The sequence below is a fragment of the Asparagus officinalis genome, chromosome 5 (assembly GCF_001876935.1).
Source record: "Asparagus officinalis chromosome 5, Aspof.V1, whole genome shotgun sequence".
NCBI classification, from domain to species: Eukaryota; Viridiplantae; Streptophyta; class Magnoliopsida; order Asparagales; family Asparagaceae; genus Asparagus; species Asparagus officinalis.
Genome location: NC_033798.1, coordinates 70,674,869 through 70,691,291, shown reverse-complemented (window position 1 = coordinate 70,691,291; position 16,423 = coordinate 70,674,869). Strand labels below are relative to the sequence as shown.

The window sequence follows — 16,423 nt, the reverse complement described above, 5'->3', positions numbered from 1 at the left end:
ACCCTTTCAATTTCTCTCACTTGAGAATAAATAACCCCACAATTAAAACCCCTCTTTAATTCCCTCTCTCTCTTCTTAAATCCCCTCAACCTGCACTGTTGAATGCTGGGATTTAATCACAAAATCGCAGCTACGATTTGGGGTTTTCCGCCGCCGCCAGGGAAGAACAAACGGAGAAGGGGGAAGGCTCTGCACCGAAACCCTAGCTTGATGGGGGGGGTTTAAATAGGCGATGGGGGAGGGCTGGCGACAGCCTGTCGCCAGCATCCGCTTCGACGCCAAGTTCGAGCCGAACGCAGAGGTCGAACAAACGCAGAGATGAGCGAACGCAGAGTTCTGGGGGGCGAACGCAGAGCTATCCGGAGATTTGAACGCAGAGCAAAAGCTCGCCTGCGCTGCCGTCGAATCTCACCTGGGCTATGCCTCCAGCTCCGCCCGCGACGACATCGATCTCGTCGGAGCTCCTCGCCGGCGCTCCTCATCGGAAATGAGGTTTGATCTTCACCCTCATTCTAACAGAAGACACATTCCCATTTCCAATATTGAAAACATAAATTAAGGGATGTATGTGTTTACTATTATAAATTAACAGACGCATTATAAATAATTCTTGATTGTTAGCAGTTTATATGAGAGAGGGAAATAAATTAGCATTAGTCTTAGGTATACTTACAAGTAGATACAAATCAATCAGAGGTTTGGCAATAGCAAGAAATGATATAGACTTGGCATCAGAGACTGAAAAAGTAAAAGTACAAATTTACAAGAGCACAATTTATTGCCAAATATTCTTAACATAAAAGATGAAGTACCAAAAATCAACATCATGTAATGGATATCATGAATCAGATATATCCTTCTTAGATAATACAAAACAACATGATAAAAAAGAGTTACAACATGATAATTTTACTAACCAGATTTCTGTTTAGTATATCTACTATTTTTTTAACTATTTTTTTAACTAAAGAGGAACAATAAAATGAGCAGTAAATCCTAATCAGCATATCCCAAGCCACGTTCTCCTTGAAAATTTCCGCCTCCTTTCTTTAACCGTACACTTTTTTTAAAATCCACACGATTCTCTCTTTTCTTCTCTCAATATTTCTTCAGAAAAGGATTCAGAATATCAAAAAAAAAGAACTCTCTCCCCCTCTCCCCCTCATGGCCGTTGCCGACTTCGCCGACGCCCTCACCGAAGTCCAACCTCCACTGATCCTAACTTTTGCAGTGGCCACATTCAGAAAAATCTTGGGTTTTGATCTAAGTATTAGGGTTTCAATCAATCTTTAATTCTCTTGAAATCTTGATCATTTACAGAAACCAAGCGAAGAAATGAGATAGATTCAGTACTTGGATAAATACTTCGACGATACCTTCGAGTACATGTACTCTTTCAATCAAAAAAACCTATTTTTGTGCATTTTTTGTTCGATTTGATCTTGAATTATAGAATTTTGATGATTATTGATGATCTTTTGGTTAATTCAGGCACATTATCCTCCCGTCTGAAGTTGCAAAGATGCTGCCCAAGAATCGCCTTCTCTCTGAGGTAATCACAAAATTCTAGGGCTTTCTTCCGAAAAGTTTATACTTCTTTTTGAGTTTTTTTTGCTTGAAGTTAGAATCTTTAAGGGTAAATTTCACAGAACCCCCCTCAAAATTGGTGTGACTTCATCGCAGAGGGGCACTTTTTAAGGTTTAGGGCTTAAATGATAGATTAGAAGGCGAAAACGTTTTAAGGATTAATAATTTTGTAAAACTGCCAAAAGTTTAAAGGGGATTCTCTCTAATTTTTATAGTTCAAGTTCGTTTCTTGCAAATCATCCAACAGTTTTTAAATCCGAATCAAATAATTACCTTACACTTGCATATCATTTTAAATCTTTTCATGGTATCTATTTATATTAGCATAGGTTTTAATAGTAATTATTTTCCATTGTTGTTTGGGATAACTTCTTCTATCTGCTCATTTTATTTTATCGGAAAAGTAAAGTACTTGACATAGTCGGAGTCGGAGTTCTGGACATTTTTTGAGAACACAATATATTTTTAAATCCGTATCTTCTTCATTGTAATATTTTAATGTTTTTTATTCGCTATCAAATTGCTATGTTTGATATTTATCTAAAATCAATTATCAAAACTGGTGATTCTGCTCGGGAATTTGGGTTCCAAACACCTCGAGAGATCAATCCAGATGCTCCTTACACATTTGGTATCATAGGTTAGTTTATAATTCTTTTGTTAACTTCTTCTTTGTCAGAATATCAGATTTACTGCAAGGAATATACAATCTTGCATCCGCTGAATCTTAAACTTATATTGCCTTGGAACTTTTTAAACTAAATGGAAGATGTTTTTTTGGTTTTTAAATCAATTAATCCAGTACATTGTATAAGGAATATACAATGTTGATTTATATTTTCGCATGGTTCACTTCCACGACCATACTTCATATCGAAAACAGAATTCTTTATTTTGGTAACATGTTTAATATTTGTAGAAAATCTTTTAGGAACCATGCTTTGCACGGGTCTAAATACTAGTTAATTAAGTAATACCAAACAACATGATATAGTTTGAAACATCAAAATTGCTAGAATATTTTGTCTAATTTATATTTAAGTATTGAAAAAAGTGAGCATACCTAAAATAGGATGACGTGCGCTCTGCTGCCTTTCCTTTCTTTCTAGGGTATCACAATATAAGTCTGTTGTTTCAGGGGTACTCTTTGAGAACTTCATGATAAAAAGAGTTACTATATGATATGTTTATTTATCATGATAAAGTCAAGAAAAGAAAAAAAGAAAAGAGAAAAAAGAGGATCAAAATAAATAAATAAATAATCCATATATAAATATTTATTGGACATATTGTATTAACTAAAATTTCTATGCACAATTATTTTTCCATGTCACGACCACATAAGGCCTAGCATAACAATAGTCTGGCAATCTATTTTGGACCAAGCCGGGTGTATTGTATGCTATTTGTTTGGATCAGTAAAGATATCATGTTATTTTATTGAATTTCATCAAATCTTTAAATATGCGACCTGGAATTAATTTATGTCGTGAACAAATTATTTTGCAATTGAGTTATTATAAATAAATAAACCCAAAATAAGTAATTCAGATATTTAACCACGTGTAATGCGTGTGCACTCCAACTAGGACTATTAAAAATCAATAGATTTTTCGAATTATATCTTATCCCTATCCAACGTGAAAAAAAATTTAAAGTTTAGTATGAAAGTGTCAACCAAACATTGCAATTGTTAAAAGCTCAATTTTTTAAACCTATTCGCCTCATTTTTTTCAATACAAAGTTGTAAAACCGCTATTGAGGAATCAATTTATTTATGAATTTAATCACAAAGAAAAGAAGAAAACCTAATTAGCACTTAAATACACTATAGTTCCCCTTATTTACGCATTTATATCCTTACTTGCTTTTGATAGCACTTATGTAATCTAAAATTCTTAAAAATTGCACTTTAATATCCTTTGTTACGCAAACATGAAAATTTTCTCTCGGATTTCCTATAATACTCGTAAGGTAATTAAAAAACTAATCCTTAATATTTGTTGAATTTACCATCACACATTCCTTAGTTTTGTTTTAAACCAACATAAATTCTAGTTTAAAATTGAATTATAGCAGGTTTAATAGTAAATTTAATGAACTTTAAGGGCTAATAAAAAAGTGATAAAATTAACCTGTGAATGGGCCAAAGAGTTCTAAAATTAATTCGTGAATGCCGTACGGGAAAATTCATGAAAATTTTTATTGTTTGCATAACAAAAGGTATTAAAACTATAATTTTTTAGAAACTTAAATAAGTGATACCAAAAATAAGCGAGGGTGTATAAGTGCAAACTATTGGAAACGACGGGGTATGTAAGTGCTAAGTAGCCAAGGACAGCGTTCGCGATCAAGATGTGTGAAGTTCATCCCGTGCCGACGGTTGGATCTCGAAAGCAGAGAACCAACGGCCACGATCAGACATGCCATAATGTACACAGGGCATCCTTCTCAACCTAGTCTGACTCGTTTCCTTCAGATCTTTATCGCCTCCCTCTCATCGCGTCGCGTCCTAACCCTTCTCTCTCTCTCTCCTCCCCCGTTCTTTCCCCAAATCTTCGAAATTGGGGACTAATTTTTTTTCTTCTTTCTTCCTATTTCTCTGAAACCCTAACACGGTAACATAGCGCTCTTCAATTCTAATCTTTAACACTCGATCTGATCCCTCGATGCCTGATATTAGTCTCTCTCCTCATCACTCTCATCGGATCTCTTCTTCTTCTACCGACGGTTTGGTAATTTTTCTCGCCTAATTTGCGATTGTTTTGATTTGATACTTTTTTTTGGGAAGGCGTCAATATTGATCGTTTCCTTAGATATTTGTGATAGAATCAGCTTTAGGGCTTCGCTGCATGAAATTTGCGATTTAAATCAGCTAGAAGTTGGTTGGTGTTTGTTTATAAGGGATTTTCCTGCGATACTTTATTGCAAGCAGCAATCCTTTTTGTGGCGGAGTAAGAAGTGCTCGATTAGGTTAAGCTAAGAACCATTATGTATTCCAAATTTATCCAGTTTTTGATTTCTCTGCATGTGAAGCATGAAGTTGAAATGCAACTTAAAATACCTCTATATGATGCATTAGTTTCGTAATGCGTTCCATGATTCTGGCGTTTTGTCGCGAAATAACTGAAAAACAGGATCTAAGAATATTATGGGTATTTTAGCTAGAGATCATATTAATTGATGTTGGTCTTCCATTTTTTGTTGCTATTCAGGTTGCATGTTGCAGCAAATACATTGATTCTCTAGAAATGGTTTCGAACGAGTGCTATCATTATTTTGCTTCAAGGAAAAAGCATAAATCTGTAGGATCAGAATTCTCTCCTGATGAGGCTAATCCTTGCTTGGGCAAACTTGGTGACAGTAATCATCTTGAACGCACCGAATGCTGTTCATCACATAAGTATGCAATGCGTGCTGTTATAGTTTATCGTTTGGGTTTATTGTTGGTATTGCCTTCACATGTGATTTTATATCCGTATGCTTTTTTACGCCAGGTGCTCTCGTGTGAGCAATAGTCCATCCTCAAGCTGCCATCAGTTTGTCACTGTGGCAGGTAGTTCCCAGGTAACAAATGGTGCAGTTAGTTTAGCGGGGCAGAGCAGTAAAAACGGTGAATACTTTCAGTCTTCCTCGGTGAGTGGATGGATGTACTTCAGTGAACACGGGCAGATGTGTGGACCTTATCTCAGAGAACAACTATGTTCGGGTTTGTCTTCAGGATTCTTGCCAGAAGAACTTCCAGTTTATCCTGTAATAAATGGAAATATCATCAATGCAGTACCCTTGAAGTATCTAAAGCACTTGCCTGAAAATGCTTGCTGGGATGCAAATGTTTCAACTGCGGTGCCGAGCGTAACTAATAATCTTACAGGCAGTGTTTCCGGATCTACTAGTCAAGGCTCCGAAACTCATGTTATTTGTAATGATCAAAGTAGTGAATCACCAAAAGAAGCCCAAGGATTGCCCAACTCTGGGTCTTCGGGTCTATCAGTGGTATTTGCTAGTTAAAATGACATTATTTGTTTCATCTACTTCTGTGATTCAGTCAAACGATGCCTTTCATCTCTCTACTTTTGTGTTCCTTTTTTCTTTTAATGGTTATGCATTAGGAGCTTACTTATATTTACTAATTATTTTCTGGTGTTTCTTTTTGGATTTACTGTAGTCAAGCGAAGATGTATGCTGGATGTTTGAGGATGAGGAAGGCAGAAGACATGGGCCGCATTCTGTCACAGAACTTCTTTACTGGCATCAGAGCAGCTATCTTCAGGATTCTTTAATGGTAAGAGAATATGACAATTGTTGTTTGAATATGACAACTCAATTGGTCATATTGATGACATTGATATTCAAACCACTTATTCTTTAGATTTTGGTGGATATCATAGATAAATAATTGATGGTATAGACAGGACGGCAATATTAGCTATTCTTATCAACCGTGGATAGTTTTTTTGCATTAAAATTTTCACTAATTTTCTCTAATCATCTTTCTACATTGGTAACAACAATTTTATGCATTTTCGTCGTATCTGGATGTCTCCTAGCTCTGTTTTGAATGAAACAAGTAACATGGTGGACAAATTAAGAGACGAGCCTGAAGGGTGATGGTGTTTTTACTTCACTAAGTCACTGTTGATCATTATCGTAATCTCACATTAGCCATCCTAATAACCTCATTTTACTTGTATGAATCTTTCTTAAATATGGAAACGTGAGATAGCTGATCATTTACAAGTTCAGGCTCTAATATCCTCAATATATCTTTTGATTCTTCTGTAATACCATAGAAAATCCTAGCCTCTTGGAATTACTACGTATAGACTAATGCTCAAATAGTTGTTTCAAATATGTTTTATGATAGCGCGGGAGGCGTGTAATTTTATTTGTGTATCTGTTCTGAGGAAGAAATTTCACTATTTCTTTTACTTCAGAGTGCATGGAGAGGGTTTATGGAGATAATGTAATATTTATATATCCTTTGTTATTTTCAAATAGAGAATGCAATAAACCTATCATTTTACAGTATTATTCCTGATTGGAAGGTGGTTATACTTATACAATTGAAATTGTGAGGCCGAAAAACATAAATATGTGGCATCAACTATGTTGCGTGGGTACTTCTACCATGAAACCGTGCCCGTACACGTCACATCCCGTACTTGTACCCGACATTTCTTGAATAAATGCATATATTTATTCAGATGTGTACTCTATTATTCGATACATGTTTTCATTTAAAACAATTGTCATACACTTTTTCAACATATACTTACACTTCAAATCCACTTGTAAAACTTGTTGGATAAGGATTGGCTTCGTTTCAGCCCATATTTAGTTCAGAACTGTGATTTGAAATGGTTCTTTGCGTATTTAGTTCAGAACTATTGCTCTCAGCCATGTTTTTCAACTGTGTCCCATACCCTACCTTTTCCAAATTTTCTGTGTCCCGCACCACCATCTGTATCCATGCAACTTGGGGCATCAAATTGCATAGTTCAAGCCCCATTTACAATTTATACGGTTAGAAAGGTGAGTTAGTTTCAGAGCTTTTTCAGGTTGAGTGGAAGGACAGTAATGCATTTGATGGTAATTATTTTCATGGCTGAAGGATAACTGCTATACTCACAACATAAGTTCTGTTACTGATTGACATCACCAAGACTGATTGCCAACTAATGATGGTTGCATGCGGAGGATGGTAACTGCCCTCACAGCCACTCTGCATATTAACATTGGCCAAAAATGAAGGGGTCGTTATGATCAAAACGGAGCAAAAGCAAGATGTGAGTCTATAATAATGAAAGTCACTTCTTCTGTTATCTGATTTTTTCCTATTGCTGTCCGATGTCTCGATCGAACAAGAGGAAGATGGTCAACAACATGATAACAAATTAGCTATTCAGGTATTTGGCAGGCATCTGACCACGTAGAGATAGTTGTGATTTGTGATCACCTAAAGACTTATTGTTTGATGCATTACGAGAAACTGTAAACTATGCCATGTCATGTCAGGAAAAATCCTTAGGTGCTCCATGTCAGATATCTTCCTTTATGTCACATTTCAGTAGCCTGGGAGAATATTTTCTTCTATTTACTGTTTATTAATTTACTGTTTATTAATGCTGTATAGAAGCCTTCTGTCTGTGCTTGAAGTACTTGAGTTACTCCTGGAAAGTTCATTATGAAAAAGTGGAAGCTATGTATTAATTTACTATCTTTGGCTGAGAAGAGTTTGAACTTTTTAATGCTTATGGCCATGTTATTGCTTGTTTGTAACTCTGATTGGTTTTGCGAGTCTATTGCAAGTCATATTTGACAGTAGTTTATCTGAGCTCGTACGTCCTATTTACTATAGTCCTGTTTTAGTTCTTCTGGTTTGCTTGCTTAAATTTCAGCACTTCCTCCCCCTTTTGCAGGTCTACCATGTGGAAAATAAATTTGGTCCATTCCCTCTTGCAACTTTAGTTGATATGTGGAGCAAAGATGGCATGCTAAAAGCTGCAGAGGGAAACATCAACAGTGAAGATACTAGTTCTCTTGTGAGCTTCATATCTGACGTATCTGAGGATGTCTCTTTTCAGTTGCACTCTGGAATAATGAAAGCAGCTCGGCGAGTTTTGCTAGATGAAATTATCAGCAGTACCATACCTGATATTTTGGCTTCAAAGAAGGCTCAGAGACATTTGATGCGTGAAGAAGTGTCTAAGAGCGTTAAGAGCTCTTCAAAGAAAGAGGTTCATAATTTCTAGTTGTGAGAGAATTTGATACTATGACCTTTTCATCATGTTCGTAATAGTTGTTTGGTTTCTGTTTCTTGTCACAGGCCAAAGCTTTGATTACAAGAAAGAAATCTGCTATAACTGGGAATACAGATGTCATTTCTTCTCATGTTTCACCTGATTCATACACAGGCTTAGCTCATGTGGAGTCTTCCTCTAGAGCTTTGACGTCTGAGAACATTAATAATTTCTCAGATATTCTATTAGCGGTGTACAGAACTTCCTATGATGACTGTATGAAGGTTCTCTGGAATGCCGTAATTTATGATCCTGTTGCTGATTATTGTAATAAATGGCTCAAGGGAAAACGCTGGTCTGCTTGCGTGACTGATCCTGTTTCTATTGCTAAGAAAGACGTGACTAATACGGACGAGGTGCCAAATGATAATGTAAACAAGACGTTTATGTTTCTCCCCTTCCTTTAGTTGGAAACTTTTGTCATATTGTTTTTTTTGTCAAAAATTTCTGCATTTTCCACATCCGTGACATGTTAATTGCTTTTTAGGTAGTTGAAGTGCAGCAGCCTTTGGACTGTGATCCTGATTTTCCACCTGGGTTTGAGAACATGGATGAGATGCAAGTAGATGTTAATGGAACATCCACCTCTGTATGGTTTATGCATTTATTTTTCTTGGCTGCAGTTTCTTTTGAAAAACTTTAGTTTTTCCCATTCCATGTTATCTACCATTGTCACAGCCTTCTCATATTTCAGGTTGCGCTTAAACCACGTCTATCTAATTTTGAGATAGACTTTCCTCCTGGATTTGAACATGCATTGCAAACATCTGATGTTTCTGCTTATTCTCCTTCTACTTCACAAGTTTCCAATTCGTTGGAGCTTGAGAGTAATGGAAACATCATTTGTCAATCAACCTTATCTGATGGTTTAGTGGAGATCCAAAGTACTTTGGAGAATGACCTATATACATCAGCAAAAGCTTCCTTGTTTGAGTACTTTGAAGACATACTGAAGGAGGAATTGACAAACTTCATTTACTCGGCAATGGAAGGTCCAAAGGATCAGGTATACAAAAATTCATGTTATACTTATTGTATAATATCATTTCATTATGCAGGATGAATAACGTGTTAATGTTTATGCTTGCCATCCTTTTTGAGATTGCATAAACATGTGAAGACTGATGGCTCCCTTTTTGCTATGGTTCTGTGGACTGGCGGATACCTTCATTGATCCTTTTCTTTAGGTTTAGTGTAATTCTTTTTGATGATTTCAGGAAATGATGGTGGCCAATGTGCCTGCTATCCAGACTGATTTAACTAGTACTGTTGATCTTTCTGCTGACTTGGTGTTGGAGTCATCTGGTATGTCCGTTGTTATCATAACAACATTGTTTTGTATGAAATATCTTTTCTAATGTTGTACTTTTCTTGTTTTAAACAGAACCTCTGCTTTCTCCATCTGCCCTGTTGGAGTCGTCTGGTATGTTACGTATCTTTGTGAAAACATTGTCTATGAAATATCATTTCTAATGATTCTATCATTTAAACAGAACCTCTGGTTTCTCCCTCTGCATGTTTAGCACGTGCATTCGAAACATTGCATTTTCCTCGAGCAAGTGTGCCTAGTGGCAAGGATTTTGGTGAACCGCCTCCCTCTGGATTAGAGCATTGTTCTATTCCTGTGTCCTTATTTCAAAAGACAAAGATTCGGCCTTCAAAGAGAGATGACTCTGTTCCTTTGATGAGTAAATATGTTACATTGGCAGTTTTCAGACAAAAATTACATGATGAAGTTGTCAAAGAGTTTGTAACCTTTTTCCTTTATGATGCTCTGCATAGCAGTCATATTTTAAGAAGTGCTTTGGAAAATCATGAATCTGATTCCGTTGATGCCAGCAGGCAGAGAAAGAATCTGAACAATGTGCGTGGAAATTTCCTCCAGATAATTCCGCTCTTTTGTGTCATTTTTTTAAACAGTCGCGATTCATGTTTACTGTTGCAAACATAAAGACCCTGTTTATATGCAGTAATTCATAGATGTCTTACTAACCATCTGGTAGTTATGTTATATCAGGATGTTACATATAAGGCATCAGGGATAGGGAAACATAGTGAAGGGTCAAAGGTTATGGACAATTCAGGAGTGCCAGATGCAGCTTTAATGAAAGAAAAGCTTACATATTTTCGTAGGAAAAAACTGGGGAAGAAAAAGGTTGGATCTTCATCAACTTGCATGCGTTCAGATCAGTCTGGATTGCTTCAGAAGGTGGATGACATTTCAGGTGACCAGCAGAAGTCTGGATCCTTGCCTGAATCCACTGAATCGAGGACATTAGATGCACATTTGGAACTTAAGCTTGAATGCAAGACCAGCATCTCTGAGCAAGCAAGTCGTGCAAGCAGTACAAGGAAAAGAAACCGGAGATTGAGGAAGCTGAGTCATGAGATTGAAAATACATTTTCTTTCCCTCCATTTAATGCAGAAAAATCAAGATTTTCAAAGTATCGTCTTTCTCATCATCATGATGATTCCAATAACGGCGTTGCGGAGGTTCTTGCTAGAGATGTTAAGGGGAAAATGAAAAAACTTTCAGCTTTAGAACGGGTTCTAGATGAATCTGAGAAGGTGGTTGATGATAACGGGCCTGATTTGAACTCCCAACAAGGACAAGAACTTTGTTCTAGTTATATCAAAAATTGTATGTATATGAACCTTTCTGTCCATGTTTACAGCATTTTACTTACAGATGGGTCACTGCAGTTCTAGTGTTTATTTCATCTTGCTATTCCTGGTTTTTCCAAAATTTGCAGCAAAAAGACTGTCGCGGTTAAAGAGGAAGGTTAAGATTTATGAACCATTAGTTGTTCCTGAAAAGATTTCAAAACTTTCACACAAGACCGTGGTCAAAAAAACTAGCCGGAAGACGCAGAAGGTGAATCCCTCAAAACAATCAGTTCCATGCCCCAATTCAGATGGCTGTGCTCGGGTTTCTATTAATGGTTGGGACTGGCGTAAATGGTCTCGAAATGCATTACCATCAGAAAGGGCTCGCGCTAAAGGAAGTCGTGCTACTAACCTGCAGAATATGTCTTTTGAGGGTAATGTTAAACGTTCCAACACGAAGGGCCCTTCTGCCAGAACAAATAGGGTTAAGTTACGGAATCTTCTAGCTGCTGCAGAGGGTGCTGAGATTCTAAAGGTCAATCAGTTGCAGGTAGTTGACCAGTTCAATTTATTAGTATCTCCAATTTTTTAGCTTTAATTTTTCTTTTCTAGGGTTGTCTAACGGATTTATTTTTGTGGTAATGGTTTTCTGTTTTTAGGCAAGGAAGAAGAGGTTACGATTTCAAAGGAGCAGTATACATGATTGGGGTCTGGTCGCCCTTGAACCAATTGATGCAGAAGATTTTGTTATTGAATATGTAGGGGAGTTAGTTCGCTGCCGGGTAAGTTATTCTTTTTTTCATGTCCAACTTCCCGTCCATGGTTATTTATATTTGGACTTAAAAGTGTCTCTTACAGATATCAGATCTAAGGGAGTGTCAATACGAAAAGATGGGAATTGGTAGCAGTTACCTTTTCAGATTGGATGATGGTTATGTGGTGAGTAAATAGAACTTGTATGAACTTTTTGACAGTTCTAGTATAATTTATATTTTTGGATGTATTTGTAACTTGCAAAGTCATCTGACAGCGGGGAGTACCTCTTGCCTATGCCCCAGCTAGTTATGGTGGCTACTAAACACTAATATTCTTGGAGATATCTTTAACAGTAGCATATACTTTGAGCTTCATCGTAATATATTCCAAATATTCCGAGGTTTCCACAGGAGGAGCCCTGTTTTTGGTCATCATACTAATTTTCTAGTTATTCTCCAGTCTACATAATCTAATTATAATTGGATAGGATAGCAACATCTTGTTTTGGTGGTACCTACGTATATTTACATGAAAATTGATTTTATTGACCTTATGACATTGTTTTACTATATTAAACTAGGTTTCTTGAACTATGTTTTTTCCCCTTCCATATAATTCCAAATGCTGGATATCACGCTTCTTAATTGCTGGCCTTATGGTTTCCAGGTTGATGCTACCAAGCGAGGTGGAATAGCAAGGTTTATAAATCACTCATGTGACGTAAGTTATTAAAATGAATCAGGCACTTTTTTAACTAACTCAGACCTGCATAATGTTATACTTTGTTATTTCTTTCACAGCCTAACTGTTATACCAAGGTGATAACTGTTGAGGGTCAGAAGAAGATTTTTATCTATGCGAAAAGATACATATATGCTGGTGAAGAACTTACTTACAATTACAAGTTTCCATTGGAAGAACAGAAGATTCCTTGCAACTGTGGTTCTAAAAGGTATTTATTTGAACCTAACTTCTCTATAATTAAATATTGAATGAATTTGGGTAACTTGATACATTAGAAATGGATCATTTAAGAAGCAATTAAATATGTTGAGTTTGTGGATATTTTGTAACTTTGATCCATGAGAAAAACATTTGAGAATATTCTTTGCTGATAGTTTATATATGTGGATCACAACTAATGGCGTGAATTCATATCTGGAGGCCAGTAATTATATTTAGACATCCAGGCTCAGCAATGTGTTCTTATGTGTACAGACACAGACATGTATATGATAACATATCAACTATTTGTTTTTCATCCAAGGTAGTTTACATACTGCGAATCATATCCATTAGTGTGAAGTTTCAATATTGAAGGATGATAAATTAAATTTAGGTCAGAATGTTTTCATCCAGTTAACTTCGTAAAGGATTCAAGCCAACCCTGTGCTTTTGTGGGTCCACACACAGATATGTCTACAACATGATATGAACTATTTAATTTTTTACTTTACATTGTGAGGATAGGTTTAAAAAAATGTAATTTCTGATATACTATTTAATAACTTTGATCATTCATCAATTTTCTCTGCAAGCAGTGACTCCTCTCTGAACCAATGATTTAAAAAAAAACGTAACAGTCTGGCTGCTAAAAATGGGTTCTGTGGGAACTGGATGCTTTGATGCTCCATTTAAAGAATATAGAAGAACCGTCTGAGTCATCCGAATGGTCAATAAGCCAGCTGGTTTGATTGGTCTGGACATGTACATATATTATAAAAGATGTTTTTCATTCATGTATTTAAATTATTTGCATTGATGCATTGCTATTTTCCAAGGGCTGAAATGCACTTAGGGGGTGTTTGTTTTGCTTTTTTTTTGGGATATGATAGTTTTGGGATGTAAAAAGTGCTTTTTTGTGGTTTTAAAAATCCATAACTTTGTTTGTTTCACTTTTTTTTTGGGATATTGAATCCCTAAATTATAAAACAATAATATTTTATTAGGATTTGTGAAATCCTCTCTCTTGTTTCCATCTTTTTTTTGGGATATAAGGTTTTAGAAATCGATAACTTTGTTTGTTTCAAAACCAATTTTGGGATATCAAATCCCAAAATATTAAAAACTATTATATTTAGGCATTTGTGAAATTCTACACTTGAGAGAGGATGTGGGTTGGATATTGATGTATTAATGCTTATAATATAAGATTAATATAAGATTAATATATTATATATAATATTATAATAATATAATATTTAATATAATACATCTATATATATATATAATTTAATATATATATATATAATATAATATATATATATATATATATATATTGTATTATATATATATATATACCTATATAAATATATAGTATAGTCTAATATAATATATATAATTATATTATAATATAATATATATAAACTATATAATTATATATATAGACTAATACTATATAGTATACTTACTTTATATATAATATAATATATATATATATATAATATAAAAAATATTATATATGTATATATCACTGTTCATGCCTGTCAGTAAATTACTGTAGCACTGATATATACTATATGATTATATAATTTATATATATATATCATCTATATCTATATATGCTATTTATATCAATATTAATTCATTTAATTATATATAATAATATCTATATATATCCCATACTATCTATATACCTTATCAATATATATATATATACTATATATTTATATATATACTAATATACAAATATTATATTATTTTATATATCACTGTTCATGCTGCTAGTAACACCTCTACTGTATTTTATATATAATACCTATATATAGCTATATAATTTCATATACCTATATAATACTGCTACTAGTATAAATTATATTTTATTTCCAGCTATATAACTGCAATATCCAACTATATCATATATAACGTTATACTATATATAATATAAATATATATATCATATAATTATATATAATTTTTATACTATAATATAATATTAATATATATATATAATATATATCTTAATACTATTATCAACTACACTACTGTATCTATATAATATTATAAAAAAAAAAAAACCTTTCCTTTATCATTATAATATTATATTTATAGGAGACTATATATAATATGCTATATATAATATTATAATCTATCGTATAGTTATAACTATAAATATTATCATAATACTAATATATATATTATAAGATACTAATAATATACCTTCATCATATATATCAATAATATTTTATATATAATATAATATACTATATATATATATATTACATAATGATATCATAATCTATATATAATATATAACTATATTACTGATATATATACATATAAATATATATACTATTCTTAACCACACGGTATATAAAATACTATATATAATATATAATAGTATACTATATATATATTATATATATATATATATTATATATTAATATATATTATTATATATCATTATATATTATATATCATATGCTGCATGCTTAATTACTGTAGCCATATCATTATATATATATATATATATATAATATAAATTATATAAATTATATAAAATAATATATAATTTATATATTACTATATATATTATATATTATATATAAAATATATAATATATCTATAATATTATATATATATATTATATATTATATAATATATGTTATTAAAATTTTATATAATATTATAATATATAATTTATAGTATTCCAAATCCCAAAATATTGATGAAACAAACAAAATATTACAAGTTTTAGCATTCCAAATCCCAAAATATTGTTGAAGCAAACACAACCCCCTTTATGGATTTCAAATCCTAAAAGCCACATCATTTATGGATTTCAAATCCCATTTTGAAATCCCAAAAAAAAATCATAACAAACACCCCCTTAGAGAATTAAATGTATAGACAAGTTCTCCCCCAATTGGCATATTGGAAACTACTTCCAGCAATGGAATAAGCTTCTTTCAAAGCAAGAAAGAAACCTAGGTTGCTACGTAAACAGGGAAAATTCAAAATATGTCTAGTAGTAAAAAATAAAAAAGGTCTTCCTAAATCAACTTATTATGTTTCTCCCTTCTATAAGTCTTATCCATTTACTCATCTGGCTATTTTATGTCAAAATTTAGTTGGGTCTGGCAGGTAACATTTGATACGCTTGACAACGTTCTTTGTGGGGTAATTTGAGGACTTTATTGAGAGGACATGATAATCCTTACAAGAAAGCAATTATTTGAATTTTAGGTTCACATAAGCTGCTGATGTGTTTCATTAAGCATGGCCTTTTGTTGATTGATAATTATAGCCATTCCATGTTTGTTATACAACAGTAAGATATCCTTAACGTTCTCTTGATTATAGATAATTGTACTTTTCGCATATATTTTTAGGCATCTTTTCATCACATTATTTTTAGTTGGCTACCATTGGTTGTAAACAATTTCTGGTGCACTTGGTGTTTTATTTAGCAAAACTTGTAGCTTTTAGGTTGATAACCTGACTTCTACCTTTATGTTTAGGAGGTTATCTATGTATTGTAAAATTTTTGAAATTCTTGGCCTCTAGAAAAAATTGACAGATGTAAACTTTTGTGCAGGGTAAGAAAAATAATGTGATGAAAAGTATGTAATATTTTGAGTCTCATATTTGTCTGTAGCATGTAGTGTTATATTTTGTCATTTTGTAAATCTAGCCTCAACCTTAAGAGGACTTCTAGCCACCGCGCTGT

The 16,423-nt window shown here is 33.6% G+C and overlaps 1 protein-coding gene across 6 annotated transcripts in view; it reads left to right on the top strand.

Annotated features, from left to right (window-relative positions):
- Window positions 4,068-16,423, top strand: part of LOC109843784 (histone-lysine N-methyltransferase ATXR7) — a 22,357-nt gene continuing 10,001 nt past the window's right edge. For 5 of the 6 annotated variants that reach the window (XM_020412743.1, XM_020412746.1, XM_020412742.1 and 2 more), the window contains exons 1-17: window positions 4,068-4,322; window positions 4,803-4,990; window positions 5,085-5,583; window positions 5,756-5,872; window positions 8,010-8,327; window positions 8,417-8,761; window positions 8,878-8,979; window positions 9,085-9,396; window positions 9,608-9,695; window positions 9,775-9,813; window positions 9,884-10,254; window positions 10,408-11,032; window positions 11,145-11,548; window positions 11,658-11,780; window positions 11,857-11,937; window positions 12,421-12,474; window positions 12,555-12,706. In XM_020412743.1, the coding sequence (XP_020268332.1) occupies window positions 4,257-4,322; window positions 4,803-4,990; window positions 5,085-5,583; window positions 5,756-5,872; window positions 8,010-8,327; window positions 8,417-8,761; window positions 8,878-8,979; window positions 9,085-9,396; window positions 9,608-9,695; window positions 9,775-9,813; window positions 9,884-10,254; window positions 10,408-11,032; window positions 11,145-11,548; window positions 11,658-11,780; window positions 11,857-11,937; window positions 12,421-12,474; window positions 12,555-12,706 (3,884 nt within the window). In that variant the 5' untranslated portion in view covers window positions 4,068-4,256. The remainder of the gene's footprint in view (window positions 4,323-4,802; window positions 4,991-5,084; window positions 5,584-5,755; window positions 5,873-8,009; window positions 8,328-8,416; window positions 8,762-8,877; window positions 8,980-9,084; window positions 9,397-9,607; window positions 9,696-9,774; window positions 9,814-9,883; window positions 10,255-10,407; window positions 11,033-11,144; window positions 11,549-11,657; window positions 11,781-11,856; window positions 11,938-12,420; window positions 12,475-12,554; window positions 12,707-16,423) is intronic. The other variant, XM_020412747.1, reaches the window with a different exon arrangement.